The 24,001-nt window shown below is 53.0% G+C and overlaps 3 protein-coding genes across 17 annotated transcripts in view; 1 reads left to right on the top strand and 2 right to left on the bottom strand.

Moving 5' to 3' along the window:
* The first annotated feature begins 6,963 nt into the window (after positions 1-6,963).
* PPP2R5B (protein phosphatase 2 regulatory subunit B'beta) lies at positions 6,964-16,871 on the top strand. 2 transcript variants are annotated; one of them, XM_005577345.5, is made up of 14 exons: positions 6,964-7,305; positions 7,747-8,209; positions 8,988-9,184; positions 10,084-10,185; positions 10,347-10,439; positions 10,570-10,700; positions 12,745-12,804; positions 12,904-13,012; positions 13,857-13,910; positions 13,984-14,034; positions 14,174-14,293; positions 15,186-15,313; positions 15,562-15,663; positions 16,092-16,871. In XM_005577345.5, exons 2-14 carry the CDS (start codon positions 8,011-8,013, stop codon positions 16,237-16,239), a joined length of 1,494 nt encoding a protein of 497 aa, XP_005577402.1. In that variant the 5' UTR covers positions 6,964-7,305; positions 7,747-8,010; the 3' UTR covers positions 16,240-16,871. The 2 variants fall into 2 exon arrangements, with proteins under 2 accessions (XP_005577402.1, XP_045228037.1); XM_045372102.3 differs by lacking the exon at positions 14,174-14,293.
* Positions 16,868-19,838, bottom strand: GPHA2 (glycoprotein hormone subunit alpha 2). 2 transcript variants are annotated; one of them, XM_045372105.3, is made up of 4 exons: positions 19,614-19,838; positions 17,757-17,859; positions 17,386-17,570; positions 16,868-17,269 (listed from the first exon to the last, which is right to left on the bottom strand). In XM_045372105.3, exons 2-4 carry the CDS (start codon positions 17,857-17,859, stop codon positions 17,168-17,170), a joined length of 390 nt encoding a protein of 129 aa, XP_045228040.1. In that variant the 5' UTR covers positions 19,614-19,838; the 3' UTR covers positions 16,868-17,167. The 2 variants fall into 2 exon arrangements, with proteins under 2 accessions (XP_045228040.1, XP_005577406.1); XM_005577349.4 differs by lacking the exon at positions 19,614-19,838 and adding an exon at positions 18,221-18,280.
* A 752-nt stretch (positions 19,839-20,590) lies between these two features.
* MAJIN (membrane anchored junction protein) overlaps positions 20,591-24,001 on the bottom strand; it is a 35,826-nt gene continuing 32,415 nt past the window's right edge. For all 13 annotated transcript variants that reach the window (XM_005577331.4, XM_065527994.1, XM_074013233.1 and 10 more), the window contains 3 exons: positions 22,889-22,961; positions 21,980-22,082; positions 20,591-20,930 (listed from right to left, as the gene is read on the bottom strand). In XM_005577331.4, the coding sequence (XP_005577388.3) occupies positions 20,882-20,930; positions 21,980-22,082; positions 22,889-22,961 (225 nt within the window). In that variant the 3' untranslated portion in view covers positions 20,591-20,881. The remainder of the gene's footprint in view (positions 20,931-21,979; positions 22,083-22,888; positions 22,962-24,001) is intronic.

The following is a 24,001-nucleotide window of genomic DNA, read 5'->3' as shown; positions in this document are numbered from 1 at the left end:
TTGTGAGCTAAGTATGGTTTTTATGTTTTTTAAAAGGTTAGAGAAAAAATCAAAAGAAGAATGAACATTTCATGGCATATGAAAATCATATGGAATTCACATTCCAGTGTTTATAAATAATGTTTTGGTGTCACACAGCCATGCTCATTTGCTCAAGTTCTGTCCAGGGTTGCTTTCTTGCTACAAGAGCAGAATTCAGTACTTGAGACAGAGGCCTGCAAAGCCTAAAATATTTGTTTTCTGGCCCTTCACAGAAAAAGTTTGCCAACCATTGCTCTGTAGGGGGCGGCCACACAAAACCTCTTACATCATGGGCAACTTCAGGAACAGCCATAGATAATTATGTTTCTTTTCTTTTCTTTTTGAGACGGAGTCTTGCTCTGTCACCCAGGCTGGAGTTCAGTGGCACAATCTTGGCTCACTGCAACCTCTGCCTCCTGGGTTCAAATTATTCTCCTGCCTCGGCCTCCCGGAGTAGCTGGGATTACAGGTGTGAGCCACCACACCCGGCTAATTACCGTGTTGGTCAGGCTGGTCTCGAACTCCTGACCTTAGGTGATCAGCCCGCCTTGGCCTCCCAAAGTGTTGGGATTACAGGCATGAGCCACCGCGCCCAGCCTATGTTTCTATTTTATTTTCATTTATTTATGTATTTATTTTGAGACGGAGTCTTGCTCTGTTGCCCAGGCTGGAGTGCAGTGGTACAGTCTCGGCTCACGCAACCTCTGCCTCCTGGGTTCAAAGGATTCCTGAGTAGCTGGGATTACGGGTGTGAGCTACCCCGCCTAGCCTGTGTTTCCATTTTAATCTTAATTGGGAGCTGGACTCTTAAATTCTAATGCCAAAACTCAGCCTGAAGCAAGGGCAACCACCCTGGCCCACGGGGCAGGTACCTGTATTCCAGTCCCACCCATGGGTGGTTTCTTCTCCTCTTGTGACCCTCAGTTTTATCCTCTGTAACTGGGCTTGAGTTAGTAGGTGGAGACAGTTCATTACCAGGAAGGAACAGGCTCCATTCAGGGAGGCAGGCTGATAGGACAGCAATTCAGAAAGTGCTTATGGGCCGGGCGCAGTGGCTCAAGCCTGTAATCCCAGCACTTTGGGAGGCTAAGGCGGGCGGATCACGAGGTCAGGAGATCGAGACCATCCTGGCTAACACGGTGAAACCCCGTCTCTACTAAAAAATACAAAAAAAAAATTAGCCGAGCGTGATGGCGGGCGCCTGTAGTCCCAGCTACCAGGGAGGCTGAGGCAGGAGAATGGTGTAAACCTGGGAGGTGGAGCTTGCAGTGAGCCGAGAGTTTGTGCCACTGCACTCTCCGTCTCAAAAGAAAAAGAAAGTGCTTGTGGAAGGAATCGAGAGCTCTGCCTTCTTCCATGGCAGGCCGGGGGCAGTACTGTGCTCACCAACTGATTATTGCATTAATAATAATAGACCGGGTTGGGTTGCTCACTCCTGTAATCCCAGCACTTTGGGAGGCTGAGGCAGGATTGCTTGAGCCCAGGAGTTTGAGACCAGCCTGAGCAACATAGCTGAATCCCTGTGTCTACAAAAAAAAAAAAAGTTTCAAAAGATTAGCCAGGCGTGGTGGTGCGTACATGTGGTCATTTGAGCCCAGGAGTTTGAAATTGCAGTGAAGTCATGAATGCACCATGGCACTCCGGCCTGGGTGACAGACGGAGATCTTGTCTAAAAAAAAAAATTAATAGTAAATATAATTGCCACCATGAATTAAGCCTGTGTGATGTCCTAGGCCCTGGGCTTGTTACTTTACATGCACGATCTCATCTGCTCTGCTGTTCACCATATGCTCGTGAGGGAGGTTCTATTAATATCCCCATTCTTAAGGGAGAGGAGACCAAGGCTACGTGCCTAAGTGCTGTGGAGCGAATGAATGAAAAAGCATTAAGATTCAGAAATCATAAAAAGAAAAAAGAGGCTGGGAACGGTGGCTTACTCGTGTAATCCCAGCATTTTTGGAAGGCTGAGGTGGCCAGAGTCACTTGATCCCAGGAGGCAGAGGTTGCTGTGAGCCAAGATTGCACCACTGCACTCCAGCCTGGGCGACAGAGCAAGACTCCATCTCAAAAACAAAAAAAGGAAAGAAAAAAGAAAAAACACCACTTCTCCCTTCCAAAGGTGGTGGGGATAGAAGGGGATATTCTCTTGGTCCAAGAAAAGTTGTCCTTTCTAGGCCCCTGGAGCCACTCTGGGCGTTTGCTCTCCTCTCACTGGAGGAGAGCAAACACATCTGCCTCACATCTGTCTGTTGTAACTTAACTGGTGGGCACATCCATCTCTTAGGAGTTGGTGCCTGCAGGACCATTCCTGAGCTCTAATTCCCAGTGCCGTGAGTGTGCCGCAGCAGAAGATCAGATAGAACTGAGAGGACGCAAAGATACTTCCCCAGACAAGCTCCGTAGAAAACCAACTCCAGAGACAGTCATTCCCCAACCTAGCCTCGGAGGAGGAGCTAAAGGAGTAATCAAAAAATCCTGGCACAGTAAAGGGGACGATATTCTCTTGGGAGGAAAGGTGGTGTTGGGAACCCCATGGGGCATTCTGCAGCAAAGTCTCAAGCCCCACTTTAGGTCCAGCAGTTTTTTGTTTTTTGTCTCCCAGCCTGGAGTGCAATAGTGTGATCTCAGCTCACTGCAACTTCCACCTCCTGGGTTCAAGTGATTCTCCTGCCTCAGCTTCCTGAGTAGCTGGAATTACAGGTGCGCACCACCACACCTGGCTAATTTTTGTATTTTTAGTAGAGACGGGGTTTCACCATGTTGGCTAGGTTGGTCTCGAACTTTTGACCTTGTGATCTGCCCGCCTAGTCCTCCCAAAGTGCTAGGATTACAGGTGTGAGCCACCATGCCCAGCCTTAGGTCTAGCAGTTCTATATGTAATTTTTTTTTTTTTTTTTTTTTTTTTTTTTGAGACAGTACCTCTTGCTCAGGCTGGAGTGCAGGGGCATGATCACAGTTCACTGCAACCTCTGCCTCCCGGGCTCAAGCAATCCTCCCACCTCAGCCTCCCCAAGTAGCTGGGACTATAGGCTCATGCCACCATGCCCAGCTAATTTTTCTATTTTTTTGTAGAGATGGAGTTTCACCATGTGGCCCAGGCTGGTCTTGAACTCTTGGTCTCAAGCAGTCTGCCTGCCTCTGCCTCCCAAGGTGCTGGGATTACAGGCGTGAGCCCCTGCACCTGGCCTAGGTCCAGCAGTTCTAACAAATACACTGGCCCTGGCCACTGCATTTAGGGACTTCTTCTACTGGACAACTGGATTCCAGTCAAGAGGTCTGGGGAAGTTTGGGGCCAGGATTCCTCCCCATAGAGAGAAAACGGGGAGGGCCAGGCTTTGCCCAGGGGTGAGCTCCCGGGGGCATCCTTCCTACCTTAGATTAGGCGAAAACTCATCAGGTAAACTGTGTGCTTTAGGCCTCAGGGGCCCTGAAGGAGTCTCTCCCTTCCCCCATGGATGGCCCACCCTCTCGGTGAGAAAGGGATCACGGAGGTGGCCTGGGGACTGTGGCTTTTGACTCTGTGCTGGGTGGAAAGCTTGGGTTTTATCAGAGGGAAGGGCTTTTATGGAGGAAGAGCAGCCATCCCTCAAGGCTGGGTGGAGTGGAGGAAGGAGATCCCAGGCAGATGGCAGGGAACTAGGTGTCCAGGCCAGAGAAGCTCCTCTAGGTAGCTCAGGGGCAGCCAGGAGAACAGGGGGATCTGGACACACCTCAAAAAACAAACTTCATCTATAAATACATGGAACTTCATCTATACATTGTACAACTAAAATGGGTGACTGTTTTTTTTGTTTTGAACATATATCTGTTGTTGCATATAACATAATGTAATGCATTTCGTTTAAATTGTGGTAAAAGCCACACATGGTGGCTCACACTTGTAGTCCCAGCACTTTGGGAGGCCAAGGTGGGAGGATCACTTGAGCCCAGGAGTTAGAGACCAGTCTGGGCAACATGACAAAACCCTATCTCTACAAAAAATACAAAAAATTAGCCAGGAGTGGTAGTATGCACCTGTGGTCCCAGTTACTCCGGACTGAGGCTGAGGTGGGAGGATTGCTTGAATCCGGGAGGCAGAGGTTGCAGCGAGCCAGGATCACGCCACTGCAAAAAAAAAAAAAAAAAAAAAAAAAAAAAAAAAAAAGCCAGGTGCAGTGGCTCACACCTGTAATTAGGAGCATTTAGCCGGGCACGGTGGCTCAAGCCTGTAATCCCAGCACTTTGGGAGGCCGAGACGGGCGGATCACGAGGCCAGGAGATCGAGACCATCCTGGCTAACACGGTGAAACCCCGTCTCTACTAAAAAATACAAAAAACTAGCCGGGCGCGGTGGCGGGCGCCTGTAGTCCCAACTACTCGGGAGGCTGAGGCAGGAGAATGGCGTGAACCCGGGAGGCGGAGCTTGCAGTGAGCTGAGATCCGGCCACTGCACTCCAGCCTGGGCGGCAGAGCGAGACTCCGTCTCAAAAAAAAAAAAAAAAAAAAAAAAAAAAAAAAAAAAAAAAAAAAATTAGGAGCATTTAGGAGGCTGAGGCAAATGGATCACTTGAGCTCAGGAGTTTGAGACCAGCCTGGGCAACATGGCGAAACCCTGTCTCTACCAAAAAAACAAAAATTAGCCCGGCATGATGGCGCATGTCTGTGTTTCCAGCTACTTGGGAGGCTGAGGCAGGAGGACTGCTTGGGCCCGGGAGGCAGAGGTTGCAGCAGTGAGCCGAGATGGTGCCACTGCACTCAAGCCTGGGTGACAGAGTGAGACTCTCTCTCAAAAACAAAAAAAAGAATATTCAACCTTGCATACCCCCAAGTGACACTGTGCCTATTTCGAGACCCAGTTCAAATGCCACCACTTCAAAAGTCTTTTTTTTCAACCAGGTACGGTGGCTCACGCCTGTAATCCCAGCACTTTGGGAGGCCGAGGCGGGCGGATCACGAGGTCAGGAGATTGAGACCATCCTGGCTAACACCATGAAACCCCATCTCTACTAAAAACACAACAAAATTAGCTGGACTTGGTGGCAGTTACCTGAAGTTCCAGCTATTCGGGAGGCTGAGGCAGGAGAATGGTGTGTGAACCTGGGAGGCGGAGCTTGCAGTGAGTGGAGATCGCGCCACTGCACTCCAGCCCGGGCGACAGAGCGAGACTCCATCTCAAAAAAAAAAAGTTTTTTTCTTCCAAAAGTCTTATGCCTCTCCTCTACTCTTCAGTGCCCCAGTTCTCAAATGGAGCACTTTTGTTTTTGTTTTATTTTTGAGACACGGTCTCTGTCACCCAGGCTGGAGTGCGACAGCACAATCATGGCTTACTGCAGCCTCTAACTCCTGGGCTCATGTGATCTTCCCACCTCAGCCTCCCAAAGTATCAAGATTACAAGTGTGAGCTATCACACCTGGCCTTAGCACTTCCTTTATATAAAACACCAGTCCTGTGTGGTCAGTCTAGCCTTGAGACCAGGGCACTGGTACCCAGGGGGCTTGTGGAGGTGGGCTGCAGCCATCTGGGAGGTGGAGGCCTGCCCTCTGGCCCCAACTTTTGATGACACGCTGTGTGACTCTGGGCAAGGCGCTTCTTCTCTCTTGGCCTCAGGGTCCTTGCCTGGCTGCAGAGGCTCTGTGGGCCTGCCCTCCCTCAGCTTGTTCAGGGATGCAGAAGAGCCTGGGAGGTGGGCGAGGAGGGAGATCATGGATTCCCACTGGACAGACAGGGATACCAAGGGCCGGATGGGCAAGGCTGCCGGAGGTTCCTGAGCAAGCAGAGCACTTGCTGGGTCTCCAGTGCTGGGGTCCTGGACCCCAGCCTGGTGAACTGCGGCCCTCAGTGCAGGCCTCTGTCTTCTGTTGCTTTGGTAGATGGGCACCTCTCGCACACCCAGGCTTCCTCTGCAAGCCATTCCGGGAGGATGGCTGGGCGGTTCCACTGGAGCACTGAGTGGTCACCAAGACCCAAAGCAGGATGGGGCAGACTCTGAAAAGGCCCCTAGCCCCTTCCCGGACCTCATTACCTGGTCTCATCACCCTTTCCTGCTGCTCACCGTGGACCAGCTGCTTATCCAGGCAACATTTCAGGGTGGAGATTTCACAGCAGTGTAGTGGGATGGAGTTCAGGGCTATAAAGAGTGTTGGGGTCCAGGATCCTAGGAGGGGGCCCAGGACTGCAGGCTGGGAACTTTTGGTCAGCATGCCGAACTCCTGCCTTGCACACCAGCAGTGGGATTTTGAGCAAGAGACACTGTCCCACCCAGCACATCTTAGGGCCCAGCGGGGCTGAAAGGTCCATCCGGGAAGGCCAGGCTGCCTGGGATGAGGTGGCAGCTCCAGGAGAAAACCTCCTCTCGGGCTTTGCCACTCCAGGACTGGCCCTTTAAACCGGAGACCATGATGTCACTATAGACAGCAAGGGACGGGAGGGGGACTGCAGGCCTGAGGATGGACTGCATTTCCCAGCAGCCTTGAGTGCACCACACCCCTCCCAGCAAGCACTGACTCATCGAAGACTTTTAACTAGTCCAGTGCTGGTTTCCAAGGGGTTTCTGAAGTGTCTCTTGGTTCTGGGGTGAGGGTGAGGTTCCTAGGGGGATGGCCTAGGGCATAGAAGGCCCAGGCCAAATCTGTGGGCCTGGCATAGCTGGCTGCGACTCCTTCCTGTCAGTGTCCTGGCATCACCCCACTTTTCTGGTGCAAACTCCTAAGCCCTCCTCTTTCGCTGTTCTGCCTCCCTTCCAGAATCCACGCTTCCCGCCCCCAGCTAGAGCCCATCCCACTCTGCTCTCTGGCTTCAAAAGCTTCGGCCTTCACCCCAGAGTCTGCCCTCAAGGGTGTCCCCTTTGGTCTGGCAGCTCACTTTAAACGGCACGGGGACTACATCTCCCAGCGGCCCCCGGCCTTCCTGACGCAGCCCCCACTTTCAGCCCGCGGGGAGGTGCGGGCCGGGCGGGGGGAGGTGACTTGATGTCATCCTGAGCAGCTGGGCGGCGGGTGCCGGTGCGCACGGAGCCGAGCCGGGGCTCCCGCTGCGCTGCACCGCGCTGGGTCGGAGTCCCAGGACTTCAGCGGAGATCCGCGCGCTGCGAAGGCCGGTGCAGAGCCCGCCGAGCGCCCGGTCCCGGCCCGGGGCTGAGTTGGGGGCATGCTCCAGCCCCCCCGGAGCCCGGGAGAGAACCCAGGAGCGCCGCCGCCCAGCCCCAGCGCCCCGAGCGGAACCGCTACGAAGGGGCCCTGAACGGCTGTCGCCCTCCCCACGGGCAGCCCCCGCGGGTTGGCGACCGAAGTCTGGGTTTCCGAGAAGTGAGTGTCCCCCACCCCATGAGGTTTGGGGGGCCAGGAAGGAGGAGCTGAGGTGGGGGAGGGTGCCGGGTTCTAGGAGCGGGGTGGCATCGGGACAGCACCTCCAGTCTTGGGGTTGTCCCAAGAGGCCGGGGTTAGTGGAGCAGCGATGCGTTCCATTCTGAAAAGGGCAGGGATGACGATCGGGGCTCCATTCTGAGTCGGGGCTGGCTTGGGGGATAGGCCCTATTCTGGGAGGGGTTGTTTTGGAGCCTTTCTGTCTGAGAGAAGGGAGGAACATGTCCAGGATGGGAGGGGGCTGCACCCCTATTTTAGGGTCTGGGCAAGGATAGGAGGGAAAAGACCTGGCGCTCCACACAGCCTGCCGGCTCTCCTGAGGAACTGACGGGCTTTCTCTGTCTCTTTCTTGCTGACCTTTCTGCCTGACTTCGTTTTCAAAAGAGCCAGGGTGGGAACCCTAACTGGACTCTTCAGGACCCCTAGGAAGGATCTGAGGCCTGAGCCATCCTCCTTTCTACCCTGCCTGCCCCCCAGGACTGGGCAGTTGCCGGAGGCCCTGGGGGGGGGCCCAGGACTGTGGTTGTGCCCCCCCCCCCACGACCGGACAGGATGGGACCAAGTTAGTCTGTCCAGTCTCACCCAGCACCTCCCAGGCCCAGAGAGAACCCCCGGGGCTCTGAAAGCTTGACCTGCCGCCTGACCGCCATGGAGACGAAGCTGCCCCCTGCAAGCACCCCCACCAGCCCCTCCTCCCCCGGGCTGTCGCCTGTGCCCCCACCAGACAAGGTGGACGGCTTCTCCCGCCGTTCGCTCCGCAGAGCCCGGCCCCGGCGCTCCCACAGCTCCTCTCAGTTCCGCTATCAGAGCAACCAGCAGGAGCTCACGCCACTGCCCCTGCTCAAAGGTGAGCTGGCTGCTGGCCACCAGGGGAACCGAGCCCCCGAGGGGACCAGCAGGGCCGTGGGGTGGGGTGGGAGGCAGCAGGCAACTGCCAAGAGAGAGAGTTTGGATACCCCTCCAGGCTAGGTTCTATGCCATCAGAACTGACCCCAGCCCTCCAGCCCTCTCTGCTGACGCATGGCCTGACTGGCCTGTCATCCTTGGAGGTGGGACATCCGAAGGTGGCGCCACCCTAGGGGCAGACCAGGGCCAAGGGTGGGGCCCATAGCCTGGGTTCCAGGGGCCACTATCAGCCCAGCCAGCTGCCGGATCCCTGGAGCAGGCTCTTGGCAGGGTTCCCTGGGATCACCACGTAGCTCCCTTCCCCAGCCCTGGGCCACAGGGGCCAGACTGGCCAAGCCTGAGGACACCATAGAGATCCTTGGCCCTGAACCCCTCCCCATTTCTGGCCCTTAGAACAGGGTGCCACCTGAGAGGGAGGCAGCAGCTGTTTGGGGCACCTGTGGAAAGCCTCTGCATCCAGGATTTGTGATCTCGTTTTAAAAATCGGGCCACCGTACTCTCTGAGCCTGGATTAGGAGGAAGAAAAGCAACCCTCAACCCCCAGGAACGGAGGAAGGGACAGTAGTTGTCTGCCGTCTGCAAGGAGCAGGAGATGGCACAAGAGCATGGGGGCTGGGGGCAGCAGAGACTGCCCTGGAGATTAGGAGGGTCTGTCCCACCCAGAGCTGGGGCAGCGGGGGGAGCTGGGGTTCAGGCTCAGGATGCCCTCCCCTCCCCAGATGTGCCAGCTTCTGAGCTGCACGAGCTGCTGAGCCGGAAGCTTGCCCAGTGTGGGGTGATGTTTGACTTCTTGGACTGTGTGGCTGACCTCAAGGGGAAGGAGGTGAAGCGGGCGGCCCTCAACGAGCTGGTGGAGTGTGTGGGGAGTACCCGGGGTGTCCTCATCGAGCCCGTCTACCCAGACATCATCCGCATGGTAAGCACCTGCCACCCAGGCTCCAAGGGTCAGCCAAGAGGGTGCGTGAGCCCCGTGACCTGTCCACAGGACCCCTGCGTGGAGAATAACCCTGCACTCATCGGCTTGGCCTTAGTCCACGTCCTCCTTCCCCGTGACCCGCTGCTGCCTGACACCCACTGAATGCCTCCGGGCCTGCCCCACCTTCACACCTTTGCTTATACTTGCCTGAGGCCTGGAGTGCTCTACCCCACACCCCTTACCATCCGTGGCCTGGCTCAGGTGCTGCCTCTGCCGAGAAGCTGCTCTCAATGCCCAAGCTGGAAATCTCTCTTTTCCTGCCCGTAGACCTCACAGCTTCCAACCTTGTTCTCCTCACTGGATTGCACCTGCCTAGAAGGCAGGGATGTGTCCCATTCACCCTTGGGTTCCCAGCCCCTGGCCCAGGTCTTGCACGAACTAGGCGTTCAGGTGATGATTGCCCAAGGAATGAACTGCTTGCTGGGGCAGGTGCTGAAATCAACGTGTTAGAACTTTGAATGAGGGCCGGGAGCAGCAGCTCACATCTGTAATCCCAGCACTTTGGGCTGAGGCAAGAGGATCACTTGAGGCAAGGGGTTCGAGACCAGCCTGACAGTGAGACTACATCACTACAAACATTAAAAAATTTGCCGGGCATGGTGGTGTGCTACTGTAGTCCAGCTACTCAGAGGGCTGAGGTGGGAGGATGGCTTGAGCCTGGGAGGTTGAGGTTGCAGTGAGTCAAGATTGCACCACTGTGCTCCAGCTTGGACAACAGAGCGAGACCTTGTCTTGGGAAAGAAAAAAAAAAAGAAAGGAAGAAAGAATTTTGAATGAGGGACTCCCTGGCTTCCGGCTTCAAGGGCTTTTCCTTAATGAACCCCACCTCTGCCACTCAGATCTCAGTGAATATCTTCCGGACTCTGCCGCCCAGTGAGAACCCTGAATTTGACCCTGAAGAGGATGAGCCCAACCTTGAGCCTTCGTGGCCACACCTGCAGGTCCGAAGGGTTGGGGAAGACAGAGATCCAAGTTTCGGAGAGATCCAAGGCATGGGGAAAGGGCCTCTTTAACCCCTAGACGGTTGGATGAGGGCCATAGGGTGGAATGAGTGGGTGAGGCTGTTACTGAACTCACCTTTTTGTCTGTCCCCCTCCCCCAGCTGGTATATGAGTTTTTCCTGCGTTTCTTGGAGAGCCCAGACTTCCAGCCCTCCGTGGCCAAGAGATATGTGGATCAAAAGTTTGTCCTGATGGTGAAGTGGGGAGCCCAGGCTGGGTGGTACCACAAGGCAGGGGCAGGCTCTCTGAGGAGCCAGGGATAGGATGGAAGCAACCTGGGGTGGACCTTTCCCCTGACCCTGACCCTGACTCTGGTTCCTACAGCTCCTGGAGCTATTTGACAGTGAGGACCCCCGGGAGCGTGAGTACCTCAAGACCATCCTGCACCGGGTCTACGGCAAGTTCCTGGGTCTCCGGGCCTACATCCGCAAACAGTGCAACCACATCTTCCTCCGGTGAGTGGCTGCTGCCTGCCCAGCAGAGACCTGGAGAGGGCAAGAGGGCTGTTAGAAGACTGCGGCAAAGGCCGTGTGTGGTGGCTCATGCCCGTAATGCCAGTGCTTTGGGAGGCCGAGGTGGGTGGATCACCTAAGGTGAGGAGTTTGAGACCAACCTGGCCAACATGGTAAAACCCTGTCTCTAATAAAAATACAAACATTAGCCGGGCATGGTGGTAGGCACCTGTAATCCCAGCTACTCAGGAGGCTGAGACAAGAATTACTTGAACCCAGGAGGTAGAGTTTGCAGTGAGCCGAGATCATGCCACTGCACTCCAGCCCGGGCGACAGAGGGAGACTGCGTCTCGGAAAAAAAAAAAAAAGAAAAGGAAAGAAAAAAAAGAACACTGCTACAGCAAAAAGCAAAGGCTCCTGGGCTGCAGGGGCCCTTGTGGAACTTCTGTTTTCCAAGCCGTTTCTCAGTAACGTAATACATATTGATTATACAAAGTCTGTGAAGCCAGCAGAGAATGGGTATTTATTTCCATTTTACAGATGAGAAAGTAGAGGCCGAGAGAGATGAACTGGTTTGCAGGGACTGGGTCAGTCCAGGGGCCTAGGAGCTAAATCTTTTGACCTTTATCAAGCCATAAGGACCCAGAAAGAGGTTCTTTCTGCAAATGTGCACTGAGCACCAGCACACACTGGGTATCAAGGCTCACATGGCCTTATAGTTGAGACCATGGCTCTGAAGCAATATAGCCTACATTTGAGTTTGGTTCCAACATTTGGGTGAACTTGGGCAAATTACTTAAGCTCTCTCCTAGTTTGCTCGTCTTTAAAATGGGAATGCTGGCAGGGTGCAGTGGCTCATGCCTGTAATCCCAGCACTTTGGGAGTCGGAGGTGGGCAGATCACTTGAGATCAGGAGTTCAAGACCAGCCTGGCCACTATGGTGAAACCCGGTCTCTACTAAAAATACGAAAATTAGCTGAGTGTGGTGGTAAACACCTGTAATACCAGCTACTTGGGAGGCTGAGGCAGGAGAATCCCTTGAGCCTGGGAGGTGGAGGTTGCAGTAAGGCAAGATTGTGCCACTGCACTCCTGCCTGGGCGACAGGGTAAGATTCCATCTCAAAGATAAGATAAAAATGGGGGTGCTGCTTGTACTAACTCAGGGACCATCATCAAGATGACATGGGGCCTTGCCTCCAAAGCACTCAGCATAGCTACTGGACTGAGGCTTGGACTCTGAAACATTAGTTGTTATTGTTTTTTGTTTGTTTGTTTGTTTTTGGTTTTTTTTTTTTTTTGAGACGGAGTCTCGCTCTGTCGCCCAGGCTGGAGTGCAGTGGCCGGATCTCAGCTCACTGCGAGCTCCGCCTCCCAGGTTTACGCCATTCTCCTGCCTCAGCCTCCCGAGTAGCTGGGACTACAGGCGCCCGCCACCTCGCCCGGCTAGTTTTTTTTGTATTTTTTAGTAGAGACGGGGTTTCACCGTATTAGCCAGGATAGTCTCGATCTCCTGACCTCGTGATCCACCCGTCTCGGCCTCCCAAAGTGCTGGGATTACAGGCTTGAGCCACCGTGCCCGGCCAGTTGTTATTGTTTTTAGCTACAAAATGGGTGAGCCATGATCCCTGTCCTCCAGTACCTTGAAGTCTGTTAGATTCCCTGCCTATTAACATTAGGGTTGTTTCATTTAACCGCCGAGTCTTGGTTTCTTCATCCGTGTGATGGATTTCATAAGCCCCATCTCCCTGGATAATTTTGAGACTTACGTGGCACAGAGTAGATGTGCCAAGTGTTTGTCATTCTCTTGGTTGACTGGCAAGAGCTTGGGACTCAGTGGCAGAGGTGGCTGGGCTGAGAAGGGCATTTCAGTGTGGGGGCGGGGATCTCAATGGGGCCTGGTTTGGGATGTTGGGAAGGGAGCATGGCCTCTGGGCTGGGGGGAGTTGGATGAGCGTGCTGTGCGGGTGAGGGTGGGCAGGCAGGATGCCTAAGGGGGCACTGGGCCTACCCTGCTTGCTTTGAGCCTGCCTGCGTTCCTCTCTTGCAGGTTCATCTATGAGTTCGAGCACTTCAATGGTGTGGCTGAGCTGCTGGAGATCCTAGGAAGGTGATTCTCCCTGGGCCTCAACTGGAGCTCCGGATTCTGGAAGGAGGGACTGGGGCCAGGTCAACTGAGCCCTCTTCCTCTCTTCTGCCTCCTCCTCAGCATCATCAATGGCTTTGCGCTGCCCCTGAAGACGGAGCACAAGCAGTTCCTGGTTCGCGTCCTGATCCCCCTGCACTCTGTCAAGTCGCTGTCTGTCTTTCACGCCCAGGTGAGGCCCAGGCCTGGCCCCGCTGCAGCAGGGGCTCCAGACAGTCAGGGTTGCCAGTGGGTCCTGGAGGTCAGATCCTCCAGGGATTCTATCTCACCATTTTTGTTTTTATAATTCTGTTCCATTTACCTTAGAGAATTCCCACTGGCACTTTAAGGCTAACCTCAGGTATCAGCTCTGTGAGGCCAGGCTTTTCTTCTCTATCCTCCCTTGGCAGAATGAAATTCTCCTCTCTCTATATTCCCAAAGATTTGGATACACAAATCTATTATGGGAGATTTTGATACAAAAATTGTTTTTTTGAGACAAAACCCTACTCTGTTGCCTAGGCTGGAGAGGAGTGGTACGAACATGGCTCACTGAATCCTCTACCTCCTGGGCTCAAGCAGTCCTCCCTCCTCAGCCTCCCGAGTAGCTGGGACCACAGATGTATGCCACATGCCTGGCTAATTAAAGAAAAAAGTTTTTTTGTAGAGACAGTGTCTTGCTATGTTACCTAGGCTGGTCTCAAACTCCTGGGCTCAAGTGATTCTGCCGCCTTAGCCTCCCAAAGTGCTTGGGCTACAGGCGTGAGCCACCACACTAGCCATATTATGGAACCTTTTGCAAAATTTACAAAGATGAGTTTGTTGACCGTCCCCCCTCCCCGTGAGATCATAGTTGTATTCCCAGCACACTGAGTGTCATGCCTGGTACATCCTAGACAGGTGATAAATGCTTGGTGAATAAGAAAGTAACAGGCCGTGGGGGAGCAGTGTCTGGCATTCTGTCCTGGGCAGCAAGTCCTTGGCACCTGATGCCTTCCTGACCCATCTTCCTTCTCTCCACCTCTGCCCCCTTGCAGCTGGCATACTGTGTGGTGCAGTTCCTGGAGAAGGATGCCACTCTGACGGAGCACGTGAGTACCTCTGGGGGCTAAGGCAGCCTCTCACCTCTGCAGGCGTGACTCCTCTCTGTCTTACCTCCCACAGGTGATCCGGGGGCTGCTCAAATACTGGCCAAAAACCTGCACCCAGAAGGAGGTATGAAGAAGGGCTTTGATGCCCACCAGAGGGAGGCTGGGAGGGCTCGGCCTCTAGAAGGCAGTCAGGTGTGTGTATGTGTAGGGGGAGATGTGAGCTGCTGCCCCTCTGTCCCTACTCCCCTCCCCACCCCACCCAGGTGATGTTTCTGGGGGAGATGGAAGAGATTCTTGATGTCATCGAGCCCTCCCAGTTTGTGAAGATCCAGGAGCCCCTTTTTAAGCAGGTGGCTCGCTGTGTTTCCAGCCCCCATTTCCAGGTATGAGGCAGGACAGGCGGGGACGGGAGCAGGGCTGGCCTGGAAAGGTTGGGTAGCTGACCTAATACAGCTCCCTTTGCCCTCCGTTTCTCCTCCAATCCCGGGTCTGGTAATGGGGAGATGCCGGACTTAGGGTCAGGAGACCTAGGGTGAAGCCTCCGACCTGCCTTCCACTGGCTGAGGGGCCTTGAGCAAATCACTGCGCCACTCTGATTCTGATTAAGCTTCTGCAGCTATAAAATGGGCCAACAACCTCTTCACAGGGTGGGGATGAGGATGGAAGAGATTGTGAGTGTAAACATGTTTGGTAAACTGAAGTGTGCTCCATAATGGGATGGAGGACTGTTATCGCTTTTCCCCTTTTGCTAGTGGCCTTAGATTTCATTAGACTCGCTTTGGGATGCAGCCAGGCTTCCCCACGCCATCCCAGCTAACTCTAACTCATGTTCTACTGCAGGCACGTGCAGACTTCCTCTCGTTCTTATGGGTCATAACCCAGTGGAAGTCAAGTCTTCCTCACAGTGATTCTGGCCCTTCGGTTCATTAAACACCTGAAAGTCTAGTATCTCATTGGATTCTTATAACATCCTGTGGACATAGGTATTATTAGCCCATTTTACAGATGAGAAAACTGAGGCTGGGAGGTTAAATGCCTCTTCCAAGGTCACGTGGCGTAGTAGAGTCTGTAGTGGTTAGGATTCCCCCGCAGCATTGGATTCCATATCTAATGCTCTTTTCCCTTCAACACTGTTGCTTCCTCCAGGGCTCAGATGAGCCTTGAAGGTGGGGTGTGTGAAGGTCAGGGGGCCTGGGCATTGAGGTAGTGATGGACACCAGACCTTGCACACAGAGAGAAGCCACTGCCCTCACTCTGCCATCTTGTCTGCCCCAGGTTGCAGAGCGGGCTCTGTATTTCTGGAACAATGAGTATATCCTAAGCCTCATTGAGGACAACTGCCACACTGTGCTGCCTGCCGTGTTTGGGACCCTCTACCAAGTCTCCAAGGAGCACTGGAACCAGTGAGTGCCAGGCCGTGACCTAACTCACAGAAACTGGGACCAGGGCCAGCCAGTCCAGACCCTAGGGTTACTCCTAGCTGGAGAGTATCAGAGAAAGCGTCAAAAGATGGCCCAGGGGTGGTGAAAAGGACAGGGAAGTGGGCAGTGCTTGTGTTCAGGGTGGAATGCTGCATGTGAAGGGCAGGGAAAGGGAGAGGTGGGCAAACCAAAGCTGTTTCATCTCCTTGTCCCTCCTTGACCCTGCCAAGAACCATCGTATCGCTGATCTACAATGTGCTCAAGACCTTCATGGAGATGAATGGGAAGCTGTTTGATGAGCTCACGGCCTCCTACAAGCTGGAAAAGCAGCAGTGAGTGTTGGGGGCTGGGAGTGGGGGAAGGGAGAAGAGCAGGGAGGAATCAGACCCCCATGACTGGAGGGAACCTGAGGACCACCCCGAATCCTATCTGATCAGACGTGCAAGACTCTGCGTGCTCCTGCCATCCTATGCCTGTCTGCCCCTGTGTCCTCCCATCATTCTTCGAGTAGCTCGGACTTGTTCTGAATCCCTGTAGCTTCCTACAGAAGCCAGAACCACTCAGAGCCCCACCCATCGTCTTCTCCGTGACTGCAGGCTGGGATCTGTCTCTCTCTGCTCTCTTCCCTCAGCAGAGGGTTTTTATGGAGTCACAGAACAAAAATGGTTCCATGCCTTCCCATTGCCGCTGGGGTGGTAGTGAGGGAGTCTGGACTGTGGGGGGGCCCAGGAAAGGGAGCTGCCTCACCCTCTCTCCCCAGGGAGCAGCAGAAGGCCCAGGAGCGTCAGGAGTTATGGCAAGGTCTGGAGGAGCTGCGGCTACGCCGGCTACAGGGGACCCAGGGGGCCAAGGAGGCCCCTCTCCAGCGGCTTACACCCCAGGTGGCCACCAGTGGGGGTCAGAGCTAGACAGCACCTCAGAAGGGGAGAAGCTAAACCCAGAGCTGTCAGTCCCTCTATCCCTTCTCCTGTCCAGGGGCCCAGAGAGAAACACACCTACCCCTGGCCTTGCCAGAGTGGCTTCTGAGGACTCCCTGCCCAGCCCAGCTTTCACTGGGGGGAGACGAGGAGAGGCAATGGTGGTCTTGGCAACAGAATGCTCAGCCCCTCGCAGCAGGACTTGACAAGGGCAAGCTTGACCAGGAAGCTGCCATCAGGGATCTTCCCCTGCCCCACAAAGCTGGGCTCCGGGCTGCAGGCGGGCTCCCACCCTCTGCTCCTGGCCTTGGGCAAGGGCACTCAGCGCCTCGCCTGCCCCTGCCTCTGCCAGCGTGAGGTTCTTCCTCATCCCCACCATGGGGTCCATGGTCTATTTATTCTCGCCCAGCTCACCCTCTACACAGACACTGTCCTGGGTGCACACTCCTCCCCTCCCTTGCTGTGTACTTCCTTGTCCCCTTTTTATTTATTGGGCAGGGGGAGGGTGAGGGCACAGGCAAGAAGAGATTCACAGTGTCCTGGGGTAAGGGGGGGGTCACAGTAATCATGGTCTACCCCTCTTTCCCTGGCTGTGGGTAGACTTAATAAAGAGAGAAACTCAAGAACTGCTTGCTTTATTTAGGGGTAAGGGCAAAGAGGGAAGTAAAATGATAAAGATTGGTTTAGAAGGGCCAGGCAAAGGCAGGGAAGAAAGCAGAAACTCCCCTCTTCTCAGGTGACAGTCACGAAATCTTACAAAGTGTCAAAGCTGGAACAACCCTCCCTTATTTAAAAAAATTCCACAGCAAGTAACCAGCAGGGTTGGAGCTCCTTCCGGTTTTTGAAGCTCGAACACAGGTTTCCCCCACCAGAATGTCAAGTCCTGTGACCCAGGGGAGGAAGGAGGGGAGAGGATGGGCTAGTAGCGAGAGAGGCGACACATGTCACACTGGCAGGCCCGGGCAGTGAAGATCTCGAGCTCCTCCCTCCGGCTCCCCACACACTGCAGCTGTACTCTGACCTGCGGGAGAGGGGAGTCTGTGCTGCAGTCCCCTTTCTCAGGGCTGTCTTAGATCTCCGTCTCCCGAGTCTTCCCCCAACCCCAACGTCCATCCATCGGGCTTGGGCCCTCCTCACCTTCTTCAGGCCACTGATGGTGCAGCACTGAGAGACGGAGGTGATGTTGTGTCGGTAGCCACTGGCCACCAGCACAGAGTACCGAGAAGGGAAGGCGCTGGACTCACAGTGACCCACACAGGCCTGTGCCATGTGGGAGCCCTGGCAGGTGCCTTGGCGGTCACTTCGCACTGTCACATTGAAGGCTAGAGGGAGACAGGCAAGCAGTAGACGGCGCCTCTGCCAAGGTTTGCCTCGCCCCAGCTCCTGTTGCCTGTGCCTCAGTGTGGGGCCCTCTAGGGTACTGCTTGCCCCACCGTCCACTCTATCAGCTCTTTGCTCCCACCCAGAACCTCCACTCCTCCTAGCCATCTGCTGCCAGAGGTACTCACGGTGCAAGTGGCAGCCTGGGATGACTGCCTCCTGGCCGCAGGCTTCAGTGACTGCCAGGACCAGCAGACAGAGAACCAGGGTTTGAGGGGACGCCATGAGCATCTGAAACACAGTGGGGAGATGTCTATGTGGGTGTGCAGGTGGGATGGTGAGTTCTTTAAATACTGCATTCCAGGTGAGTGAGCCAGGGCTGGCTGGTCTGATAGGTGGTGTGCCTGAGTGGTGCTGCCTTTTCCCTGTATCTACCTTTGTGTGTGTGTGTATGGGTGTGAGCGTGAGCAGCTGTCTCTGGAAAGGACCTGTGTGTCAGCCCTCTGTGCAGTGATTCTCCCTTCCCTGGAATTTCCTTCGCCAACTGGAGCGCAAACATCTTCCTCCCTCCACCTGCCCCATCTTGGCCTGCAGGGCCCTTGTCCACATTCCCAGACCCTCCCCAGAGCGCCTCCTGCCTCAGCGAGCTCACCACTTCCTAGGCCCAGGAACAGAGCGGCTTGCAGTTTTCCTGTCCCTCCTGCTGGTCTCCAGACTGTTGCTGGCTCTCCAGGCTTTATTTGCCAGCATTTTGGAGCCACGCCCTCTTGGAGATCGGCTTTCAAGCCAGCCTCCCCTGCCTGAAGCCTCAGAGCGATCCCACCTGGGGATCTTGCTCTTTGAGGTGTGGTCCTTGGAGAGCAGCTCCTGCTGCTTTCTGCTTCTTTCTGTCCAAAAAGCTACCCACAGTCCAGGCCTGGAGAAGTCAGATGTGGAGAGAAGCCTAGGAGCTGGTGGAGTGTGCAGCATGTGTGCAGTTGACGACAGAGGGGTCAAGACTCTTGGCTGAGTTGTGGGCACCTGGGTTCTCTTTGCTCTGTGACCTTGGACAGAACACTTCCCTGTTCAGGGCCTGATCACTCCTAACTTTATTATTATTTATTGCTATTATTTTGAGAGGGTCTGGCTCTGTCACCCAGGCTGGAGTGTGGTGGTGTTATCTAGGCTCACTGCAACCTCCACCTCCCAGCCTCCCAGGCTCAAGCCATCCTCCCCCTTAGCCTTCGGAGTAGCTGGGACCACAGGTGCACCACTAGGACCAGCTAACTTTTGTATTTTTTTGTAGAGATGGGATTTTACCATGTTGCCCACGGTGGTCTTGAACTGCTAAGCTCAAGTGATCCGCTTGCCTAGGCCTCCCAAAGGGCTGGAATTACAGGCATGAAACACTGTGCCTGGCCACACCCCTAATTTTAAAACCACTAAACTCAGCCCTGCTTGCCTTTTTCTAACGCAAAGGAAAGGGACTGGGGAAGGAGATTCTTAGGGCCAAGGGAAATTATACCAGTGGAGGTCTCCTGAGATGTGCTTGGTGGCAGGGCCGGGGGGTTGGGCTGCTGTCTGTTTCAGAGCTGCATGGCCACGGTGTCAGTGGGTGATTCTCATCCTGTGCTACAGAGTGCCATTCTGAGCTGGAGTGCTTCCCTAGCCCTGGAATAACAGGGACCTCACTCCTGAAAGGGCCTCAAGTCATCAACCCCAGCAAAGCTGATCGATTTGTCCAGCTCTGGTTTTATAGATGAGGCAACTAAGGCTCAAGGAAGGAAAGTTACTAAAAGTCACCCAGCTGGGTAATGTCAGGGCTGATTTCAAATTCAAATCGGCTGTCCATCCATGGTGCTAAACTACATTTGAGCAAGAATGTGGCAAGTTGGAGAAAGACCCCTAGGCAGCGGTGGCCAGAGGGGTTGGGGCAGGGTGGTGAGCCAAAGGAAGCCTGTGGTGATTCTGGGCAGCCCCCTTCGGGGTCATTGCCTCACTGACCTGCTCGGAAAGAGCAGGGCCAGTCACAGACTGCCAGAGCTAGAAGGCACTTTATAACTCACCAAATCCTATCCCCGCATTTTCTGGATGAGAAAATAAGAGCTCAGCGGAAAACAACTTCCCAAAGCTTCACTGTAAGCTAGTCAGAGTCAGGGTGGGCACTCAGCTGTGCTTCTTAGCAGCTTTGTAAAGCAGGCCATGCTTGGGACAGTCCAGTAAAGGCTGTAAACACAATTTGAGAGGAATTGATGTTACTAATGTCACTAATCCTTAAATTCCCACACCCTGTGGTTTCCCCATCAGCCCCCATCCCCTTAAGTCCTGGGTCCTCGATTGCCAGGTCCTCCGCAGCAGTCCATCTCTTCTCTTCTCCCCGCCAAGGATGCAGGCAGCATAGCAACAGGATGCAGCGGGAACTCAGCAGTTCAGCCCCTACTCTCCCACTCATGAGGGGCACCCTCTGGCATGTGACAGATGATGACTTCTGTATAAAGCATTTGGGTGACGAGGCTCATTACCTTATGAGGTAGCCCATTCTAATATTGGACATCTCTAACAAGTAAAAAGTGACTCCTTTGTTGTGAGCTAAAATGAGTTTCCATACATTTCCATAGATCATTTTGGTTCTCCACGGCCACACAAGGCTAAAGTGTCTGTTACAGATCAGTCCTTTAGTTGAAGGCAGCTCAGGTGCCCAGGCTTTCTCCAGGGGTGCCAACCTGGATTGACTTCCAGTTAATCTGATAAACGAATCTGCATTACTGTCAAACAGAGGGATAGAGAGGTGGGAAACATTTTGTCTATGGAGAGGCTACCATTTGGGGCCAAACTGGAACCGGGGAAGAGGTCTCTTGGGTGAGCAGGGCTCAGGACAGTGAGTCTTGAAAGACCCCATTCCCTAACCTCTGGCACAGAGTCACCTATCCAAAGTGATCCTGTGAACAGTAACCAGGTAGACCTAGGGAAGTTTCATGCATTTTCTCTCTATCTTGAGGGAAGAATTTGTTCTCTCTTACTCTATTCCACTAAATTCAATCAATAACTCTTCATAAATAATTTATTGTCATTAGGATCCTAAGTGCTGAAGACAAAAGGCCTAAACGGGCCCTCCGGACATGAACATTTTAGAAAGTTCCATTCTTAATGTTTTAAATCGGAAAAAAAATATATAAAGGGGCAAAGGACAGGATAAAACCACAGAGGACTCAGCATGGGGACCTCATTCTCCATGACTGAAGTGTCATAAGAAAAGGAAACAGTTGGAGGAAGAATGATTCGGGAGGAGTCACTGCAAGAGATGATCCTCTTTCCAGCGCTGCATTTGGAAGGCTCAAGAGTGGCTGCTCTTCCTGAAGAAATATCGAAACGGGAAGAGAGAGCTGCAAGAATGAGAACAGAGTAGGCTGAGGCTCTATGAGGTCTCCTTCCCTTCTCCCCATTTCCCATTAGTGCTTCACTAGCTAGGCATTTTTGCTCTGGGGAACCATTGAATGGAGATTCAAGACTGGAATAGCATTTGAAAAGGTACCCAAATTAGATTATACTCAGGAGGGGGAATAAAACAAAAGAATTGCAATGGGATGGCAGAGAGAGAGAGAGAGAGAGAGAGAGAGACATTTGCTAACTGTCCTCTGCAAACACAACCTAGATTCAGAGGGGAGAATGGAAATATTTTGTAACCAAATCATCTGAATGGCTCAAGTAAACTAAGAATAGACTTTGTTCAAATTAGTGTTTTTGTTTGTTTGTTTTGAGACGGAGTCTCACTCTGTCACCCAGGCTGGAGTGCAGTGGCACGATCTCGGCTCACTGCAAGCTCCACCTCCCGGGTTAAAGCAAGTCTCCTGCCTCAGCACCCCCTAGTAGCTGGGATTACAGGAACGTGCCATCTCACCCGGCTAATTTTATCTTATTTTATTTTTTTTAATCTCGGCTCACTGCAACGTCTACCTCTCAGGTTCAAGCAATTCTCCTGCCTCAGCCTCCCTCCCAAGTAGCTGGGATTACAGGAGTGTGCCACCATGCCTGCCTAATTTTGTATTTTTAGTAGAAACGGGGTTTCACCATGTTGGCCAGGCTGGTCTTGAACTCCTGACCTCAAGTGATCCGCCCACCTCGGCCTCCCAAGGTACTGGGATTACAGGCATGAGCCACCACACCTGGCCCAAGTTAATGTTTATGGAGCTTGGCTTTATCCTGGACACATCAGGGTGGAGGTGGGTTGTGTAAAAATAAGTAAGATGCAGTCTTTATTAAATGCACAATTAGGGCTTTTGTTCTCAATCTCATTTCCATTGTCTATCTTAGACATAAGTGAGAAGCCTCTGTGAGTAATCTGCTTTCTTTTCTATTCTAATTTCCCTGAAAGACTCAATGAGCTGCTCTGAGCTGGATCTGGAGTCTCATGGCCAGATAGAAGCTGTCTTACCTTAGAAACCCAATGAAGCCGCTGGCTCGCTCCTTAGGTGGAGGTGTGTTGTGCTGCAGGGGTGGGACAACTGGCCCTGGCAGGCTGTGCCCCCACTCAGAATCTGTAAGGAAAACAATCAGGCAGGAGCAAGATGTTTGTCCATAGGCCGTTTTCATGTGAGTAGAAGGCAAAACACCCAGTATGAGTCAGAGGCAGTCTCACACCAAGAGTTCCTTAAAGCCAGGTGAATTGTTTGTTCTGACCTTCCCAATTTCATCTCAGCTCAGTAAGATGCTATTCTGACCTCAGAGTATTTTCAGTCAAGCTCCTGGGATATTTACACAGCTCAAGTTCCAGCCATGCACTCTGGCTGCTATGTCTTCACATAAAATGACAAGTTGTTGAAGGACTCACTTGCCTACATCCCTGTTTCTGTGATAACTGCAGTCCACATTGAATCCTCATGCTGGGTAAAAGATCAGCAAGTAGGGAGGGCAATAGCTTGACATGCATTCCCAGCCCTTGCAAAGCATCCATTTGCAACTTCAATATTAACTCTAATGCCCCAAAGGGAAGAGATAATTCTCCAACAGTACAGAAAAGGGAAACACATCCCTCTCAACATTTCTATAAAGTTTATCACCTCACTTGGAAATGTTTTGAAATGGTCAGAGCATAACTTCACTATCAGAAGCAAAGGAAGGGCATGCACTGCCTCCCTTCACTATTTCTGGGAGCTGGGGGGCTTCTATTACTCTAGGACAGGCCCCCCGACCAGAGTTTGGTTAACAAGCACCTCCACGGGAGCAAGGCACATTACCCACTGAGGGCACCCAGACTCAGCTCTGTGCTGCTCTACGTATCAGAGAACTACAAGGGAAAGGGTGATTATTAAAGCAGAATAAATGGAAATTTCCCAGGACCTACCTTGTTTCTGGACACCAGTGATATCAGAGGCCAGAGTCTCCTGCAATCCTTGTTGGGCTTTTCTTTCCCTGTTCTGTTTAAAAGAACACCAAGAAAAGTCTTAAACTTTACGCCTACACTGCATGGCAATCTGAATGCTATTTGCTGGTGAACTGATTTCACATTAGCACTAGGGCCTGGCTTCTGACTGCCTAGATAGGTTCTGTATTTCTTTCCATTTCTTTCCATAGGACTGTCCTTTTTTCTTTTTCTTTTTGAGACTGAATCTTGCTCTGTTGCCAGGCTGCAGTGCAGTGGTGCCATCTCGGCTCACTGTAAGCTCCGCCTCCTGGGTTCACGCCATTCTCCTGCCTCAGCCTCCTGAGTAGCTGGGACTACAGGCGCCCGCCACCACGCCCGGCTAATTTTTTGTATTTTTAGTAGAGACATGGTTTCACCATGTTAACCAGGATGGTCTTGATCTCCTGACCTCATGATCTGCCCACCTCGGCCTCCCAAAGTGCTGGAATTATAGGCATGAGCCACCGCGCCCGGCCAGGACTTTCCTTTTTTCATTTCAACATCCTAACTATTGTCCCTCTAAAACCGTAAGATTTAAAAGCCAAGAATAAATCAAGGTGGGTTTAACTTATCATCCCATGTTACTGAGTGCCTACTCAGTAACATGAGGTTTCAGAAATCAGGAGGACCTTAAATTGACCTTGGAGAAATGTATACTCTATGGAGCAAATGGACATAAACTAAGTCAAGACAGTATGATGGCCGGGCATGGTGACTCATGCCTGTGTAATCGCAGCAATTTGGGAGGCCGAGACGCATGGATCATCCGAGGTCAGCAGTTCGAGACCAGCCTGGCCAACATGGTGAAACCCTGTCTCTACTAAAAATAGAAAAAATCAGCCAGGTGTGGTGGTGGGCACCTTTAATCTCAGCTACTCAGGAGGCTGAGGCAGGAGAATCGCTTGAACCGAGGAGGCAGGGTGAGCCAAGGTCGCGCCATTGCACTCCAGCCTGGGAGACAGAGCGAGACTCTGTCTAGGGAAAAAAAAAAAAAAGAGTGTGATAAGACCAACGAATCCATATAGAGTGCTGTGGTTGCTGAAAGGACATTAA

This window comes from Macaca fascicularis, chromosome 14, assembly GCF_037993035.2.
Source record: "Macaca fascicularis isolate 582-1 chromosome 14, T2T-MFA8v1.1".
Taxonomy (NCBI): domain Eukaryota; kingdom Metazoa; phylum Chordata; class Mammalia; order Primates; family Cercopithecidae; genus Macaca; species Macaca fascicularis.
The sequence above is the reverse complement of the archived record's forward strand: the minus strand, read 5'-3'. Positions and strand labels throughout refer to the sequence as shown.